The sequence below is a fragment of the Porites lutea genome, chromosome 7, assembly GCF_958299795.1.
Source record: "Porites lutea chromosome 7, jaPorLute2.1, whole genome shotgun sequence".
NCBI lineage: Eukaryota > Metazoa > Cnidaria > Anthozoa > Scleractinia > Poritidae > Porites > Porites lutea.
In genome coordinates this window covers 15,873,197-15,892,310 of record NC_133207.1, presented here as the reverse complement: position 1 = coordinate 15,892,310, position 19,114 = coordinate 15,873,197, and the positions used below count along the sequence as shown (strand labels likewise).

The 19,114-nt window shown below is 38.2% G+C and overlaps 1 protein-coding gene across 1 annotated transcript; it reads left to right on the top strand.

The window, feature by feature from the left end:
* The first annotated feature begins 8,632 nt into the window (after positions 1 to 8,632).
* LOC140944921 (insulinoma-associated protein 1-like) lies at positions 8,633 to 10,874 on the top strand. Its single transcript, XM_073394028.1, has one exon. The coding sequence runs from the start codon at positions 9,040 to 9,042 to the stop codon at positions 10,237 to 10,239; it is 1,200 nt and encodes a 399-aa protein (XP_073250129.1). The 5' UTR covers positions 8,633 to 9,039; the 3' UTR covers positions 10,240 to 10,874.
* Positions 10,875 to 19,114: the final 8,240 nt, after the last annotated feature.

Below are 19,114 nucleotides of genomic sequence, written 5' to 3'. Positions count from 1 at the left end.
GCCGTTAAGATGCCACACCCATTCTCACCGGTACCAAAACTCTAGAAGCTAGTGTTTTTTGCCTTTTCTGGTGGCAAAAATGTGAAATCTGAACAAAATTTCAAGCGTCACTGTTAATTCTCTTTCCCGGAAAATAATGCTTCAATTAGTCGGAACGGACAGGTATTTTAACCTTCGGGCGCTGCCCCAGCAAACTCCCACTAAGGTATAGTTATAGAGCTCTCAGGAGAAAAATTTCCTTTCTTTCTTTATACCTCAGAGAGCTTCCATTCCTTATAAAAATTTTCTGCTGTTTTCGAAGCAAACTTTTTCCGAGTTTTATAAAGTTATTGTTAATCACTTGTAGCTGTTTGTACTTCACTGATAAATTTGTTTTCCCAAGTCTGAGCAGATACACATTCAGCTCAAAGTAACCCCGACTTCAATTCTCATTCTGAAAGTTCAACCTTAGTTGAGCAGGAGCATATACTTCGATCGTTCACGCATTACTAAAAAGGGTTTATTAAACTCTGTGTTCAGTAAATCGCTCGCAGCAACACAAGACTGCCATTGTTTTCCGTCTCAACTAAGACCCCCTAGAGTTGACATGGTTTAATCTTTTGAGATCTATCAGCTGAAGATTATAATAATAGAAAACATTTGAGGCAAAAGAATCCGAGTACCTGTTCAAAGTTTCAATGCCGTATGGCATAGTTCTGCACTTGATGGTATATCACTGAATCCTCGTGAGAGGTATAAAATTTCTAGGGCGCTCGCTCTACTATGTCCACTAAAAAAAAATTAGAGAAAACTCTTGGTCTAACTGCATAACTAAACAAAAAAACGAAAATAAAATTCACTTAAATTTCAAAGGATAATAAAGTTTGCGGTGACATTTTACCACATGTACAGTAAGTCTACTTTCTAATCTGTTCAATCAACTTTCTTTATTCTTAACCAAGGCTTTCCGGACAGAAATTTTTTAGCATGCCAAATAACTATCTTGTGAATCCAAACTGACCAATTTTTCAATCTAAAGATTTATATAAAGCTAACTGTGTCATATCAAATTCAATGTAACAAAATTTGATTAAAGGGTTGGTCTTTAAAGTCCGGCTTCAGATTTCAACTGTACAGCCAGCAATTTGTTGTTTTAACAGGTACTCGTAAAGTAAAATTAATAGAGCTTCGCTTCGGCGGGTATCATTAATTCCTGAACTTAAAATATATTCGTGACACAAAGTTCAAAAGGCGAGTATAAATTAGGGCTTAACCTGGAGTTTAAGTCAGTTTTCCTCAAAGGCGGCAGACGTTTTTGCGCTAAGCCAAAAAGTAGTCAGCCGTCTTACGTTTGCCATAAACGTTTTCGGCCTATAAAAAGAACTCTGTAACGTAGTTTTTTTTCATTTTTTGCAGTGTGGCCTTTCAAATGAAATTGACTAAGCAGTACTTTCTTGTGGTCGCAGGATAATTATGCAGTCAGGTTAACGCGGTACTAACTTTTGAGACTGTGGATAGACTCCTAGCTAAAGTGTGACTATTCAAATGAAAGCTACTGAGCAGTACTTTCTTATGGTTCTGTTTACTAAGCTGTGCAAGTGTGATCATTTAAATGAAAGCTACTAACATACTAAGCAGAAGTTTCCTGTGGAACTGTTTATTACGTTGTACAAGGTGGTTCTAACTTTTCAGTCTATGGATAAAATCCTAAAGAGTGACCATTCCAGATGAAAGCTACTAAGCAGTACTTTTCTACGCTGTCATTTATAATGCCGATTTTACTGATTCCAACTTTTAAATTCCTAGTAGGTAAAATCCTTAACCTTGACCGTCATCATGAAAGCTCTTGAGTTATATTTTCATTTGGTCCTAAGTGTTTGCATTTTCCGCGTTTTGAAAAATAAAATTGGGTATTTCGTATTGTTTTAAACATAGCTGTTAAGCTCATATACGAAACAGGTGCTATCGTAAGCTTAATGACAAATAAACACTAGATACAAGTACCTACTGGTGGAATTTTATTCACCGTATTAGCCCCTTAGTGCTTCTTCAATGGATAAATTCATTTAGGTTGGCATCGGCGGTTTAAAAGATAGCCACATGTTGCCCTTGTCCATTCTAACAACTTTGTTCGCTGCAGCTATGGTTTCACCTTTCATGGCATGCTCAGGTTAGAGTAAAACACATAACACACAATATTAACATGACAATCCACGAGGAAATTTTAACTGCAATGCCTAGATAGTTCTTTGTTAAAACTGGGTCTTAGCAAGGTCAACTTCAATTATTAACTTTTCAATGGTGATTTTATCCGAAAAGGTAGAAAAGCCAAATTAACACAAAATGCAAAGATAACATTGTCGCCTCTTTTTGAAAATATTATAGTAAAATTTCTGCATAAGGCGCCAAAGATTACTGATTATTCAATGGAATTTCATTCATAATTTGACATGTGTTCAACCTTTACGCTAACAAAGGAGCTCCCGCCAAAATGGGCTGTGTACCGCTAGTTCCATCACATGTATGAAACGTGCGCCACGCGGCTTTTGCCGCCAAAAATAATACGATGTTTAACAAGATAGCGTGTCGGCCGAGCCTTCTCTTTATGAATATTAATCTCCTTTGTTTGCGCTACGCGCTCTTTTCGATGATCTATTATTTTAGCTAGCGAGCCACGCGAAGGATTCACACTTCGCTTTTAATACTGTCACTTGGGCATGTTTTCACAAGTTTGGAGTTGAATTGCCAAATGCATCAAAGGATATGAATATAGTGGTTTTTTTTTCAACGCGTTTCAAAGCGAGGTCCACGCGTGTTTTGGGTCGCCCGTTGACTTTTAATTAGTTTGCAAACTTCGGTAATTGTTTTCGCGGCACCAGCCCGGATTAAGAGTGTTAGTGCATGGTCTCTGAGCCGGTTCAAAGGCCAAAAGAAACTTTGCGTAGGGTATTATTATCAGCGTTTTGAAAAAGATAAACACGACTTGAGTAATTTAGTTTAAAAGTTTAAACAACAAGTTGGTCTTCGCAGCTCAAAGGATTATCTGACATGGCGTGCGAAGGTTATTCTTTTGAACGGAATCTTGTCTGAACAAGCCTTTTGAGACAATGGAGAAGCGAATGGCAATAATTATGATAGAAAAAGTTGGTTAAACAATGTAAAGTGAGAGCGTGGCCTATACATGAGAGCACGTGTGTTGAAAGTTTCTTTTGGACAAACACAAAGCGTGCTAAACTGTTAAGCAATATGGATACACTGCGGCCATTGTTTTCTTTGACTTTTTGACTTTTCTTATTTATAGCCGCGTCCAGGCCGTACAAAAAACCCTGTTGATGGTCGATTGGGCATGCAATGGTTTGTTTGATAAAGCAGTACAATCGTTCGTCCTCATTGGTTTGCGCTTAGAAACGTATAAACGTTAATTAAAAGAACATAAAATCGATAATGTAATCAGCTCTTTCTAACCTTGAAAATCATATCAGATGTACGTTTAACGTTTACATTGAAATCCAAAAACTCAAAATTACTTATAGTAACTTATGAAATAAGGCTGATTCTACTTTTTTTAATAGGATCCCTGGAGGATTATTTTGTCTCCGCTTTCTCTTCTGGAAAATTTGTCATTTCAAAGGAGCTTTGAGACCAAATTAACTGCTGCTTCAAAAACTAAATTCTAAATGACAATGATTTTTCTCAAAACTGAACATTCAAATATGTTGTTCCAAGTAATTTTAGCGGTCCCCTTTTGTCAGTCATTACAGTATTGGCTGGCTTTATATCTTGACCGAGAGTGTGATAATTTTGATATTGGCCTTCCGTCTTATGTGATAAGTAATTTAGAAAAGAGGATTGAACTTTGAAAATGATGGTGTTGATCCCTCGTTCCCTTGAAACCTGGAGGTTATATTGAGTAACTTCCGCCATGATAGTTCCCTTCTTTAGGGACGTTATTAATAATTGTAATCTACTGGCAAAACGCCGAAGACTAAATCAACGAATCACTTTTCTGCAGCTAAGATACCGTGAGACCGCCAACGAACTTAGGATGAAAAGAACGATGATTAGAATGGAAAATTGAACTCCGTTTAAAAAGCGGTTTTATTGGAGTAAGTTTTACTGGAAAAAAAGAAAAAAAAAACATTACATAACATGGGTAAGATTAAATGTAAATGGATATGTTTTGGCGAAAACGCGGGGGAGAGTAGAGACAAACCTTGAATAAATCAACTCTCGAGGAAAATGTTACCAGGTATTGGTCAGTTTACAGTCAGGAGGGGTGATGGAAAAGTTATTGTTTATAATTCTAAAATGAAGCTCTAAAAGGTTTATTGCGGACCGAACACATTAAAAAATTATGAAGTTCTCAATTAACAAGAACACTAGTTACTGCTGAGAGAATTAGCGAGGCAGACAATGAAAGGGAAAAAGCGAAAACAACAAATTGAGAACTGTTACAAGCACGTTGTATATAATCGCGGCAGCTGTTTTGCCGAACAAGTTAAACTGCCTGGTATTGAATCAATCTAAAAACTCGTTAGAGGCCAAAAGTGCGCAAGTATTTATCATAAATTGTCATTTGCCAAAGTATTCGACAGCTAGAATTTTCTCCAAATAAAACCACGGCAATCAACAAAAGTTGATGAGACGCGCAATTATTTTTGTCAGGAAAGGCTCTTTGACATGTGGAATCATATCATTGGCGGGGAAAAGACATAGAAAGTTTGTTATCTTAAAGTAAATATATGCCGTTCTGTCGCTCAGTAAATCTAATTTATGATTGCAGAATAAAAAATTCGTCGGAAGCAGTATCTTTATACTTAAATTCTGTAAAACACTTATTCACTCGAATGACGATTCATAGCCGTGCCGAAAGTTGTTAATGCCTAAGCACAAGCTCGGAGTAAAATAGAACTTTTTTGAATAAAACTACTCAAAACAATATATTCATTTTCATACCCAACCATTTTTCGCTTTTTTTGTTGAGAGGCGACTAATTTTAACATACAAAAGGTGTTTTAATGGTTGCCTTTTTTATAACAGTCCCGCCCAGCATCAAGCAGTCTTTTGAAGTTGAATGCCAGTTGAATAGAACAAGTCGTGCGTCATGTGTTCTGTCGCGTGGCACGGTCGCGTGTCTCCACATCCATTGCGATTTCCTTTAAAAGTATTTACTCCTTAGTCCGCTAAGTGATGCGGTTACCGGTCTGGACTCCATAATATCACTCGGTGAACAAAACAAAATATTTAGCACGAGTAATCTAAAGCCTTTTAGCTAGTACTCATCGCGATGCACGGACAAGCCAATTGCGGATGTTTTCTCGTCTTTCTTTGAAAGCAGGACACCATTTCGATATTTTTAATTTCATTAGATTTGACTCGAAAATTATTGATTGGCATATCCCCCACTCCTGGAATAGCTTTTATGACGCTGCATGCTAGGGAACGATAAATTCGTGATAAGTCCGGATGTCTATCTCCTTTCCTAATTTTCGGCGATTAATTATATCACGCACAAAATTCTGGAGACTGCCTTTTTGGCTTTTAGTAGTAAAAAATTCAGCAGGGAGGCTAAATTAAAGTTTTTAATATTGTCTCTTTTCACTTCTAAAACTTTCGCGATGGAAGCGGGCGTTGCTATAGGTGCATTTAAGGTGTTTAGCAATACGCTGTCTTTTTTTTCTCTTTCTCCACCATGCCTTTTTTTGCCCGAATTGTGTCGAGTTTCATTTGTTAAAATGCAAATGCAAACAGCTGTTTAGAGCTGAGCTTCTTTTGAAAGCGTTCGCGCCGTTGATTAGAATAACAAAACCTTGCTTCGTTTGTAAGCGTTGTAGAAAAACTCAATTAACAGGACTCAGATGACCAATTCCATTTCTCGAGTGAATTCTTTAGGATTGTATTGTACCAAATATTTCGCACGCAAATTCGACACCCACGAGCCCGGCGCTAACAAATTCTTCGTGATATCATGCTTAAAGCAATTTCTACAAATTCAAAAATTTACTCAACAAAGTGCCTTAGATAATTATTTTTCCAGTGGTAATAAATTTTCTTAATCATCCCTGGAACAAACATATAAATCATTTGATTGTAAAAGGTAAGCAATGTTTTAATTCCAAACGAAGGGAATTTTCCACTCGTTTTATTACTTTTCAGCTGAAATTGGTTTTTTAAAATAGAGCATTTTAGTTTTATTTCTAAAATACTTTATTAAAACTCTGAACGAAGTCAATCATATGGAAAAATTAAACAAGGCCCGAACGGGGAATTAACGTCTAGGGGGCGCGCGAAAGATTGCTTTTAAATTTCTGGTCTTCTTTCCTGTGGCGTTATTCAAAACACACATTCTTGAAGTTTTGTCGCTTTTGCGCCAACAGATTTCCGATCGCTACGTTCTTTTTTCTACTTACACTTGGCCCTTTTGTTCATTTAAGATCACAAAACATATTCATCAGTGTTTTGAGCGATTAAGTCAGGTAACTCTGCGAACAAACTTTAAGTAATTATTATACAACGCCCAGGCTGATTCATTGATCTTGTGGCCTGCCGTCAAGTCGCCATGAAATTGCTCTATTATCGTTTGATTTGAGCCGTGAGAGAGGCGATCAAACTCACAGATGATTCCCATACATATGTAAATTCACGGCAAAGTGTCTTGAGAAATGTACAATAAATTCTCTAATTATACTCTGCGAAGATAGTATTCATTTATTCAAGATTACACCTGCTCCGGCGAAGGCTGTGTTTTTGTAATTATCCATCGACTCCTATCCTTAATCCTCGTTCGAGTGAGTTCACCCAAATTATTTATTTTTCACGTCTCTGTACTACGATGTCCTTTTCTTGTCTAAAAAGTTCCAAAGAAACACGCCCGCGCAATGCGAACGTGACCATGAAAATGTATTCTTTAAGATCGAGTGCTTTGTTATATATAGTGTGAATATTTTCTGACAGTTTTTTACTGAGGGCAAATGTTGGATTTGTACAAACGTGCATGCCTTAAAGCAAGTAACGCCTTCTAGAACCAAAGCTTTTTCTTTTGTTCTTGTTAAAACAAAAAACCCAAAATAAAATTTTTGGGAGGTGGGTAGTCAGAGCGACGGTAATGAACCACAGACAATTCCTTTAGAAGTCTCTTTTGATGGTTTGGCCAATCTTGAGTGCTCCGTGTGCTTACATCCGCGCTTCGAGCCGATGGAATTGAAGATTGAAAAAGCTGCGAAGACAGTTTGTCAATAGGTTTAATTGCGATGCCTTGGTGATATACAATGCTTGCGAAGGATGTTTACTTTCTGTTTAAAAGGAACCCTGAGTTATTTCTCCGGGGAACACCTTGAGTTGAATGAGAAAAATTCAGCGAATTCGGCAGAGTTCAGTAATTCACCCTGGAAACTAAACCAGCAAATCTTTAAGTTCAAGAAAATTTACTTTCTACTTAGCTAAGACTTTTCCGATACAAAAAATAACTTGGCGATCAGTAGATATGAATCGTTGAAAAAGCCGAAAATGAAGGACTAAATTTTTTTCAGCGCGGGAGGAAATTAAAAGCAGAAAAAAAAAGACAACACAGCTGCTCGTGTGGTTTTAATGTCCAAGTTCACTTATTACAATTTATTTCGAAATATTTTGCTCTTTTTACGGCATCTGGCGACATTTTCGACGATAACACATCTATTCTCCCAAAAAGAGACTTTTTCTTCAATAACCGCGTTCGAATATTTTTCACAGCTTTTGAATTCTCCCTTTTAATAGATGAAAGTATCTGAGTAATGCAATTTGCCTAGTTTGAGAAGGCCATTCTTGTTCGCATAGTCTGGAAAATAAATTAATAACGGCTTACACTGTTTCTTGAAGGGACCTGAAAGTTAACTAATGTAGAATATTACCTTCATTTTGGTGAGCCTGGAATTATGTTCGTAAAATTCCTAATCTATTGAAAATCATTTTGTTGGCCTAAAACATCTGTCGCGGTAGAAAAATTTCTTCATCGCTAAAATCGGTCTTTATGGAACTTTAGTGAATTTTTACTGCATCTTAGGGTACTAATTCAACGAAAATGGCTTTCATGGAGGATATTTTATTTTCGCGATGTTTCCTTTTGCTCTTATTTATATAAACTGCTTTAGACTATTTATGGTTAGTTCCGGCATTCGATTTTACTTTCTTTGACTTGATCATGTAAAGAGTCCAAATTCTTGCTGTTTGAAATAATAATAAAATGTAAATCGTGTTCTGGCATGAACCATTCAAGGTCCTACCAATGAAACGGTCTGTCCTAACTGCAGAGAAGCCAATGAAAAGCCTTCGTCTTGGGACAGCTGTCAATCATCGCCACGTGTTTCAAATTACTGCGTAATTAGACAGTGCGTTCCGTTTCTGCCGGAAACTGTTGTTTATGCATAAACACTTCGATTTGCATAAGGCATTATTTTGTGGTTGTTTTGCGAAAATATTAGCGATTTTATGAGCAAATAGGCCAATTCAATATCCGCGTGTACTGGGCGGATTTTTCTCGTGCTTTTAAGCAGCGTCGGCGAAAATCTGAAACCGTTGCTCTCCTTTGGGCAGCTCAGAGACAGCGACACACCCTCGGGTTTTAATGAAATGTTAATAAGGCTACGCACCCGCCATAGAAACAATGGCTAACACGTGTGGGGAATGACAACAAAAAGTATATTTAACAAAGGGAGGGCCTCTCGCGTGTGACATTTCAATGGACATTCTAAGACCTCTTAACAACCACCGTATACGCGCGCGCACAGCTGCCGCTCAGGCGACACAATTAAAACATTTGCGTTTCCGATCTCAAGAACATTTCAGCTTCCAACGGATAGCGTAGACATCTCGCGAGTAAACCTGACTGAAGAAATTTCGACGCTCAAGTCCACCAGCGTACAGTCTAAAGAGGCATAAACAGCGAGGGCACTTTGATAACGGTGTGAAATATTCACGCTCGCGACTGCTATTATTTTTCTTGTTCGAGCGAGGTTCCTGGTTGACCTAGAAAAAAATATTTTCGAAGTGCAACTGGTAGTGGTTAAGAGACAAAAGGAGAAGATCATGCCTAAAGCATTCCTTGTGAAGAAGAACAAGAGGCTGCACAGTGGCGGAGCTGGATCGGTGGAAAAGAGGCATTTTGAGTACGATGCAGTTCCGGAATATCGCGCGGGCAAGAGTGATGTGTTTTCCACTACGTCTGCGGTTTCAGAAATTATGCATTCATCGCCGAAGAAGGATAAACCACCGGTGTTAACCTCGTTAAGTGCGCTGCTCACCTCAGCGCCTAACAACAACATCACATCAAGCGCCTTTAAACCTTTTAAATTGGAAAAAGAAAAGGAAAATTCCCCAGCCAAGAAATTCAAGCCTAACCCGACGTCGATCGAGAGCCGTGACAAGCCGAGTAAGAATAAAGACAGCAGTTCAAACGGACGCGAAGCGCTTAACGAAAAACACACGGATCATGGTGGTAAAACCGCAGTTCTCGAACACAAGGAGTTTGCCATTTGCCAAGATAAGTTCGACTTTCCCAAGACCAAAGGTCCACTGCCTCAGTCTCAATTTATCTGCCAACTTTGTCAGGAGGTTTATACAGATCCATTTTCGCTAGCCCAACACAGGTGTAGTGGAATTCAGCACACTGAATATCGATGCCCCGAGTGCGACAAAGTTTTCAGCTGCCCTGCCAACCTGGCTTCGCACCGCCGATGGCACCGACCTCGTTCGCCGCACGAGAAAAAGCCAGCTCCGACCCAATCGCCATCTACGCGCGATCAAGTATCGAGCAGCCCGAAAGTTGGCGCCGAAGAGAGCAAAGTCGGCACCACAGCAGCGGAATCCGAGTTACGAGCCACCAGCCCTGTAGGTAACAGCCAGGGACAATTTGTGTGCGAAGTATGCAACAAAACATTCAGGCGCAAGGCCTATCTGAGAAAACATATGAACAACCACAACGATGATCGCCCTTATCCGTGCCAGTACTGTGGAAAAGTTTTCCGCAGCCTGACAAACCGCGCTAAACACGTTCTTAACCACGCCGTGGGACCTAAGACATTTATTTGTAACGTGTGCGGTAATGGTTTTGCCAATAAGGGAAGCCTTGATCGACACGCAAGAATCCACACAGGTGAAATTTACTCTTGTAAACATTGCTCTAGTACATTTTATAGCTCGCCTGGTTTGACTCGCCACATTAACAAATGTCATCCACCCGAAAATCGTCAAGTTATAGTCCTGCAAGTCCCAGTTAGACAAGGCTGAACTTTTTTTCCTGAAATAAGAGACAGAAAAAAAATGCCACAATGTATATTTGTTGTATGAAAATTGCAAAAAGTATTCTATTTACAAAGACGCGAGGACAATGTGATAGGGTAAAACCTTATAAATTTAAAATGTATTGTACAAATTTTTATGCAAGGGAATTATGGTATATTCAGACGAATTCTTTCACATGCTGTAAATTTGCGAAAGACAGTTTAAAGTTATAAGTAGTTCAAATCTGTATAATTTTTTATGTCCAATTTGTTAGTTGACTAACGCGCGCTGTTATGCAAGGCAAGTTGTGTTTGTTGTTTGAGAAGCGCGCAGCTGCTCCGTGGAAAATTTCCCACTTTACTGATATTAATATTGTGTAGAAAGTTAGCGGATTCTTTGATGAAACGTTCCTATTCAGTAAACGAAAGAAAATATTAAACTGCCTTTTGTTGCTCATTTCAAGTTTTTATGGTAGATTTCCGCGGTTGAAGGTATTGAGAACTCCTCGTCTATATGAAGCGCGCGCCTTCTAATTTCGTAGACAAAGTCGCTGACATACGGTAATCACCTCGTTGAAGAATCTCATTGAGTCAAAGATAAAATCAAAGAATGGAATCTAATAAAATTGCCGATGACTTGTGTCTCCTAGTCCCCTTGATTGATGTATCCTCTTTAGCGAAGAGTTTTCCGCGAAAAGATCGCTTGTCAGTTTGATCAAATTTAAGCTTTAGGAGGAAAAACAAAGCGCGCTGGTCGAAGAGCACGATCGCATTTTTAGGTCGAAGATCGTATTTTTGCGATCATCTATACATGATCACAAGTGTTTATTTTTCTCCTTTCATTTCACGACACTCGCATAGCCGCCTTGAGGGGCTTTATCTGAGCAGAATTTGAATATTGAATTGCTCTTTCAGAAAGTTCGGACAGTTTAAAAACAGATGGCTATGTACTGCCGTCATTGAAAAGCAATATTTGTCAAAAGCGAAGATTCGCTCACTCATTTTAATTCACTGCAATGCAAAACTCGAGGCCGATGTCTTTGTTTGCCCGTGTGTTGTACATGGTCGCTGTTAAGACAACCTTTCTATTCCAGTGAGGAATTCTTAGTCAAATCCACCACACGTTGTATCTATGCGACTGTTACTTTCACACAAGTATTCAACAATGCGACTCACTGTCCCAGTCAAACGCAGTAACATTAAAATGAAGATCGGATACAGATGAGCCGAGATGTTTTTATTGGAAATCCTGTGCTTACAGCAAGGCTGTCTTTTTTATTTGTTTACTCAAAACATAAATTTCCTGACCCATCATCCATATTCTGTCGCATCAATAAGGAAGATACTTAAAAGCGATTTTTGGTGTCTACAGAATCCATTTAGTAAAAATCCTACGGCTTTGTTTTCACACCCCGTGTGAGAGAATTTATGCACGTGCTTTAAACTTTTCCATTATTTTCCAGTCTCTTGGAAATGATTTTCTTTAAAGAAAACTTTTAAACCAAAAAGGAATTTAGAACCGCGAAGTTTCGGAATCCATAAGCTTTAATCTGTGATGTTAGAAATTCATAATTTCAAACCATATTGGAATTTTTGTTCTATTAAGAATATTCATTATTTTACTTCAATGTTTTAATTAACGTTTATTCAGTTTTCTTTTTCTCAAGTCTAACATATCAACTCATCAACCATACCCTGGTGAAATGGGCTTTAAACTAAGTCCTTCCAAAACGCGTGGAATCTTTCGCCAAAGAAGGAGAAAAATTCGAGAGAGAATCTATTACAACTGTTAACCGTAGACTACGATTCCGATGGAGGGAGTTTTACTTTATTGTGTTTGGTGTCAACAAAGAAAACCTTCTCTGTTTAGCCCCTTCGACCCATTTTGAAGGCCGAACTTTGTACAATTGAACTTGTCTTAAAGTGTATCGTTCTGTCGTGTCGCGGACGAAATTCTCTTCATGCCGAAATACTGCACTGGCTTTTTTCCTTCTGTACATTTGCCGAATGCGGAGCTTGTGGGATGAAAAAGTATACAACGCAGTTTTCATTCCATGGTCGATTCGCAGCTTGCGATTTCATTAGTATTCTTAAAACCCACCTAACTTTCGATTCGTATCGCATCTTAATTCGCTAAACTCGCGAACTAAGCGGGAAACTGATTCGATCAAAATCTATCCATATGGTCTTTCCTTTTTCCGCGGAAAAGAAAAGTCTTTTTATTTCAGCCTGTCGAAAGGATGTTGACAATAGAGTGAGATATGTTAATTTAATTCGCTAAAAAAGTTTCCCGCGATGCAGAACAAAGTGAAATATCCCACACAAACTTTGCGTTTCTCATTTGCCTTAGATTACGACCAAAAAGGGATTAGTTCAGTAACTACAGAAATAGAAATTCGCGTTCTAACTGAAAGGAACTATAAACTTATATCATATTTGCGGCAGGTGCAGCGAAATGTTGACTCTTCACGAGGCCAGAGTGTGCGGCATTTTTTCAGCACAGTTTAAGCGAGCAGTCGAACTTCGCAAGAAATACCTATATTTATATCGGCTACAGTTTTCATTAACAGTGGCAAAATAGAAATTTTTTTGCATTTTATTTATCGACCACGCTCCATGGACGCCCTGTTGTATACCTATATGTTAGGTCAGCTGGAATTATTTTATAATAGAGCTCTTATATGACAGCATTTAACGCCAAGACTGCGCAGAAATGAGTTAACAATTTGCGATTTTTACTCAACAAGCCTCCCATTACTCGATGGCAATCGTTCGCGGCTAAAAAAAATTAATTGCGGGAGCAATCCCACTCGGTTAATTTAGAATTTGCGGGGTACTCATTTAACACTTCACGTTCTCGTTCAGTTGGAAATTAAAATTGAAAAGAAAACAGTCACTTTGGATTCTGCTATGCGCTTTTTGCGACTGACGCAAGTAAATGAATTTATGTTGGTACAGCTGATTGTCCATGTAGCCTGTTACCAGGGAGTTTTTTCCTTTTTTCAGATTTCGGTCACATGCCTTTGAATATTTATTCTATTTCTATATGAATTGCCGCATGAAAAACATGGAAAACAGAACTTCCTCGCTAACCTCATAGTTTGATACGGAAATGCTAGAAAACAGCCCGAGGCTTTGATACTGTTTGCCGGGCTAGTTGTGCGCTCCAAAAACTAAGCGTGTTACTTTGTTTTCTTGCTTTGAGCTCAAGAGATCATGTCTTATTTTAGCGACTTGGCCAAACAACACAAAAGCATCAGTTTTTTCCGTGTCACCTCAATTTAGTTTCATTTAGCAACAATTATCGTCTCTAGCGCACTCTATTGATCGTAACATCTACGCCTCGCTGTCTCTCTACCATTAATCAGGGAAAAACTTTACCTAATTTGTCTTTAGGAGGGTAACAAATGGTTTTCATAATTTCTTTTTTAACTCAACTAATTTGCAACAGCTCAAATGCCGCCGCGTCCTAAGTTGAGCCATTCACGTTTATTATGAACAAAGTTACCAAGGAAACACACGTTCATCTTTGTTCGCTAAGTCCGCGCCATGCGGTGTAAGCTTTCATTAAACCCCTATTTCAAAAGCCTTCTGTTTATGTCGTTTAACTTGGCTTTTGAACAAAAATAACTGCTGTTGGAAGGCTGTTTTTCTTTGAAGCACTTATCGCAAGTGTTTCGAGACAGCGCTTGTTCAAAAACTGCTCGCCATGGCTCACATATTTCCGTATACCCTTCGTTATTTCATTCTTTTTAATTTCTTGTTTTCTTATCGCAGCCTGCTTCTTGAAATTAATTTTTTTTTCTGGGCGGGCAAAGAGCTTCTTCACAATCCATTTCCTGCTGACTTGAAAGTTAGGATGTAAATATTTCTTATTCGATAACTGATAACTACCAATTTACATGATGCACTTGATACTGTCTGAAAAAAAGAAATTAAGAAGGAACAAAAAACGAGGTCGCAAATCAATTTTGAAATTCACTCGTTCATCGTTATTTTTTTAGAAAAACAGCGAGGTGTTTGCATTGTCTTCTATCCGCCGCAAAAACTTTTATGGCCAAACTTCAAATAATGTTCTGAAAAACGAACTGTCAACTTGTTTTTCTTGAAGTGGGGCTATTCTTTGTTCTGTGTAAATTATTCAACATACGTTTTTCCATTGTTATTTGATCGAGTCAAATTCCCTTCGGTAATCTCTGATTGCCCGGCTACAGCGATGTTATTCGTACAAAGGCGACTCAACTTGCTCCGCTCATGCGCTGTTTCAGAACAAAATCATCATCTTTTATGAAGGCGTTCATGCCTCGACTGGCGCGCGCAAAAATTTTAAAACAACATCTTAATCTTTCAAAACTATTTGGGGGGGAAACCATATTTTATGCTTTTAAAAATCTGCATGGTAACCCTTGGAGTGTTTGTCAAATGTGTTGATCGCCTATTTTAAATTATTACACTGAATAGTGTGGGACATATGCAATGACGCAGTTATTCATGCGTCCTCAACAATTAACGAAATCGCGCGGAAACCGTTTCCTGGAGATATATCTCTTTTTCACCGAATAAACGAATTTCCTTTCAAAGGAAGACCGTCAATAGTTGCTAATTGAATGCCTTTAATGGCCTTGTAAGATGACAGAGGAATATTTAGTTTGAATCTCGTTTCCTCCCCTTTGTTCCTTAATGATATCCCACCGCGAACAAACTCCATACCATCTCGAATCCTTTCAACAACAGACTGTTGCTTTGCTTTCAAAACACGTTTTCGATGCTCAAGCAAACGTGCACTAAAAATCCGGATTCCCGAGGGCCTGTGCAGTAAATTTGAGCACTTGAAAGCAGGCCGCAGTAGTCTCGGATCAGTAAATTGATCGTTGATAGTTTGAGCCTCGAAACAGGTGCATAAATTCAAAGGCTTTCCCAAGAATTCTTGCATCTATTTTCGGTGCAATTTACAAAAGATAATTCAATCCAGACTGTTCGAAGGGGAACATTTGCCAGGAGTCAGCTCGTTAGTGATTCACTGATTAACGATAAATTTTTCAAAGGCATGCTCTTTTTTTATACTGACTCGGCATGGTCCCGAATGCTTTTCATATAATCGCATTTTCGATAAATTTACATTACACAGTGTTTATTGCTTCTTGTTGTGCGAAAATATTGTTCGCAGTAAACAAAGGAAGCTCTCTTTAATGACATTCCACTTCAAAGGAGATTTCCCATTATAACACACTTCCCCACATCCGAAATATATTTTAATACCGCAATTTGCCAGTAGCTAAGGGTATTTTTTCAGGAGATTTAACCGTAAACTTTCAATAAATAGTTAAAGATGTTGTTAGATAAACAGTCGCTCAGAAAGTGCTGTTTTATTACGCTTCCATTGTGACCGAAAGATTTTCCCACCAATTAAAGCTTTCTTTTCAATTTAACTTTCAAGCCGTTGTCCAATTTGAGATGATTCTAACGCCGTTAATTTATCGTTCTTTTCTTTTTGGCCTTGTTTGCGGACATTCAGATGTTCAAAGAAATTAAAAGAGTTTCAGTAGCGCAAAATAAACGAACTTGTGTTATTTATGCGCTTTGGTGGACGTCCGTATATTTGCCCTCGTCTAAAATAGCCACGACCTGTATTGTCTTGCAAAATTTTCTCTGTTAGCGTATGAAAAGATTTCGAGAACTATGTCTGCTGTTAGGCACTGTTACGCCTTTGTGCGCGCTGTCGGCATTCAATTCAACTTCAATTTCTCTTCCGCCATGTCCTCTTAAAAGATAATTGCTTGAAAATTCTTTTAGAAGCTTTTATCTGATGACTAAGTCAATAATAAAACAGCCCCTTCCGAAAATTAGAATATTCAAGACTTTCTGACTTAAAATAATCTGTGGTGCAACTTTTGAGTTTTGGTAACAAAAAGAAATAACATAAACAACGCAATTTATCTTTAAAGCGTTCAGTGCGTTTTGCATTTTTCAATAGCTATGTTATTTTACAGTAAATTGGTACTGAACTACAAAAGGTGAATGTTGTTTTAGGTAATGGCTCTTTTCGATTTCACGTGTTTTAAATTGACATTATGCTTTTGTTTGCGAGCGACGATAAGGTTTCCTTGAATATCATGATAAGTGATAATGTCTCGGCAAAAATTAAATACTGCTATCTTATTGTTCTTTTAGTTTCTCGGGTGTTCTCAATGCTATAAGTATTGATTCCCCATTAAAATATGTGAAAACTTAACGACCGGAGGAAAAAACATTACATTTATAACGCTGAGCGCGTTGTCGGCATATAGTGGCTGTTTCGATAAACAATCGTGATCAGTTGAGTACGATAAGTTTGTGATTTCGGCGTGTCTAATAAAATACATTGTGATCTTTGCGGCATATTTTTGAGATAATGTTTTAGCTCTAATAAGATCAAACGCGTTAATGGTGTTATCAAAGCGGTTATTGAGCAATCCCAAGTTCGGCTGAATGTTTTTCTCCTTATTCAGTACAAATGCGCCGAAGTCTTTGTTTTTTATTTATTCTTTAAATTGAAGAACATCCAACATTTGGCTCCTGTGCGGTTTGACAATTTAACTCAATATTTTGTAAGACTAAAAAAGGTTTCCCTCGTGTGCGTATACGTGCTTTGTCAAAGAAGTCCTCGATGAATGCTGCCGAGGTGGAAATGCCTTAGGCTGACAATTTGCGTTAAAAATATCATTGCTTACAAACATGATTAGTGCGTTGTGATACAGAAACATGAATTGACGGGGTATATTTAAAAGGCTATAAGTTGACGCTCCATTTTTTTTTGTCATTCTCAGGTCGTACTAAGTCAAATCATTTATGGTCGTTTATGTTTTTCAGCGTAAGCTTTAGGACAAATCTCACGGTAATCCAAAATAAGCGTTGAAATGGAAGAAGAAATTTGCGCGAAAGTTTTAAAATTGTACTCCAAAATCGTAAGATGGTAAATAATGATAGATATAACTGAGCCGTAAAATGATATTTTTCTTACCCTAAAATTTGATTTCTGTTACGGTTCTTTAAATATTTGCGAAGTTCACTGCACTATTTGCGATAAGATACAGGCACTTTGGAATACCTAACCGACGGGACAACCTATAACTCTATGGGTAATACTCGGCCATGAACCAACTCTTCTTTCACAAAATCACAAAGCTAAACGTTTGCGTTTTATTCCATTCTAAGGAAAATTGTGCGAAGGCTTAAGGGGTTAAAATCCGATTTTTTAATTGGCTGAATCACACCAACATGTTGGACGGCTGTTCCAGATAGTTAATTAACCCGGAACTAGGTTGTCTGCGATACTTTCGCGCGAGGAGTTACCACTCGCACGGCGCGCTGGCTCGGGCTCGCGCAAAAGTGTCGCGGCCCTCTTGCTGCCCCACAAGAGAGCCTACTCGCGGGCTCGAATGAAAGTCAAAAGTAGAGGGTCTGGACGGGGTTTACTGACAACTGACAAACGGCTCAACTTTTCAAAACTGGCAACTGATACAAGCAGCTCGTTTGTTTCTGGCGCATGCACATAAGCCAGTTTTATTCATGTTTGCGAATCTTTTTCGATCTTTCTTTCTCGCTCACTTTTTCCCTTTGCACTCCTTTTTTTATAGCCAACTTTGTTGCTCATTTTATCGCCTTTCTTTCGCATGGATTATTTTGGCTGGAGTAGTTGATGAACAAAGCAGCCGAGCCCATAATCTGGAGCAAGCAACTTTCATGTAGTTGTGTCACGGCGTTTTCACCGAGCAGCTTATTTTTAGAGAAATTTGGGGCGAATTTCAGTAGAATATCTTTTCAGTACCACAAACTAGTCCGCAAAACCTACGCACCTGAAAATGATATTTTTGACCTTTTAATATAGTTTATTTCCGTATATTATGCTTCTAGTGCGCTCAAAGATGGAGAGGAGCTTTCACTTTCGCAGGAGGTGCTCTAAAATGGATCTAAAAATAAACCATGACGTAAAAACGCCGTGGCACAGGCCTAGTATGGGATTTGCTAGACTTCTATCTAAATCTCCTCAGGCATCACCGCGTACAAATCTGGGAGAACAATCAACAAAACTGGCCCTTTTAAAAGCCGTGCCGCTAATTCGTGATCATTGATCTATTTTAACATTAACCGAAACAAACCACATCTTTCAATCTTCGAATGGCATGAAAACAGAAAAAAAATGCCTACACCACAAAAAAGGCTGCTGAGTAAACATCATTTGAAGTAAAAAAATTCCTGATTTCAAGCTCAGTAAATTCGAATACTTTTGTAAAATGGTACAACAAAATACGTATAGCATCTTTAAAACATACTTCGGTCTGATGATTTACTCATTCAAGAGTTTCAGAGGTTCCTACAGCATCAAATTTTGTGCACCGTGCTTAGTGAAAAACTGTGTACTACTTAATTCACTTTCTCTTATAATGGCTGTTTATTAAAAGAAACTCATTGGAGCAATACATTGTACATTTAAGGCTGAATTACAGAGCTACTTACAATCGTAAAATAATATGTACAAAAATAGATAATAAATCGCAAAGGTACTTCAAAAATTACTAACTACCAACAACTAATACTTTTAAGTATTAATAAAATCTTGAGTGTGCTTGGTCTTACAAATCTGGCGCAAGTGGAGGTTAGCTCCTGACCTAAGATGATGATTATGCTGAACTTCCCCCGGTTGAGACAGAATAAAATGTAACGGGTGGTTTCATTCTGTGGTCTTGCAGCAAAGACCTGACAAGTCTGACAACGACGGACTTATCTCTCATTTAACGTAGTGAGAGAAAGTGCAGAAAACGCCTCATTGTAATTACACGTAGAAAAATGATAGTAGAGACATTCACGTTTACCACAAACGGCAAACTTCAGACTCAAGTTGA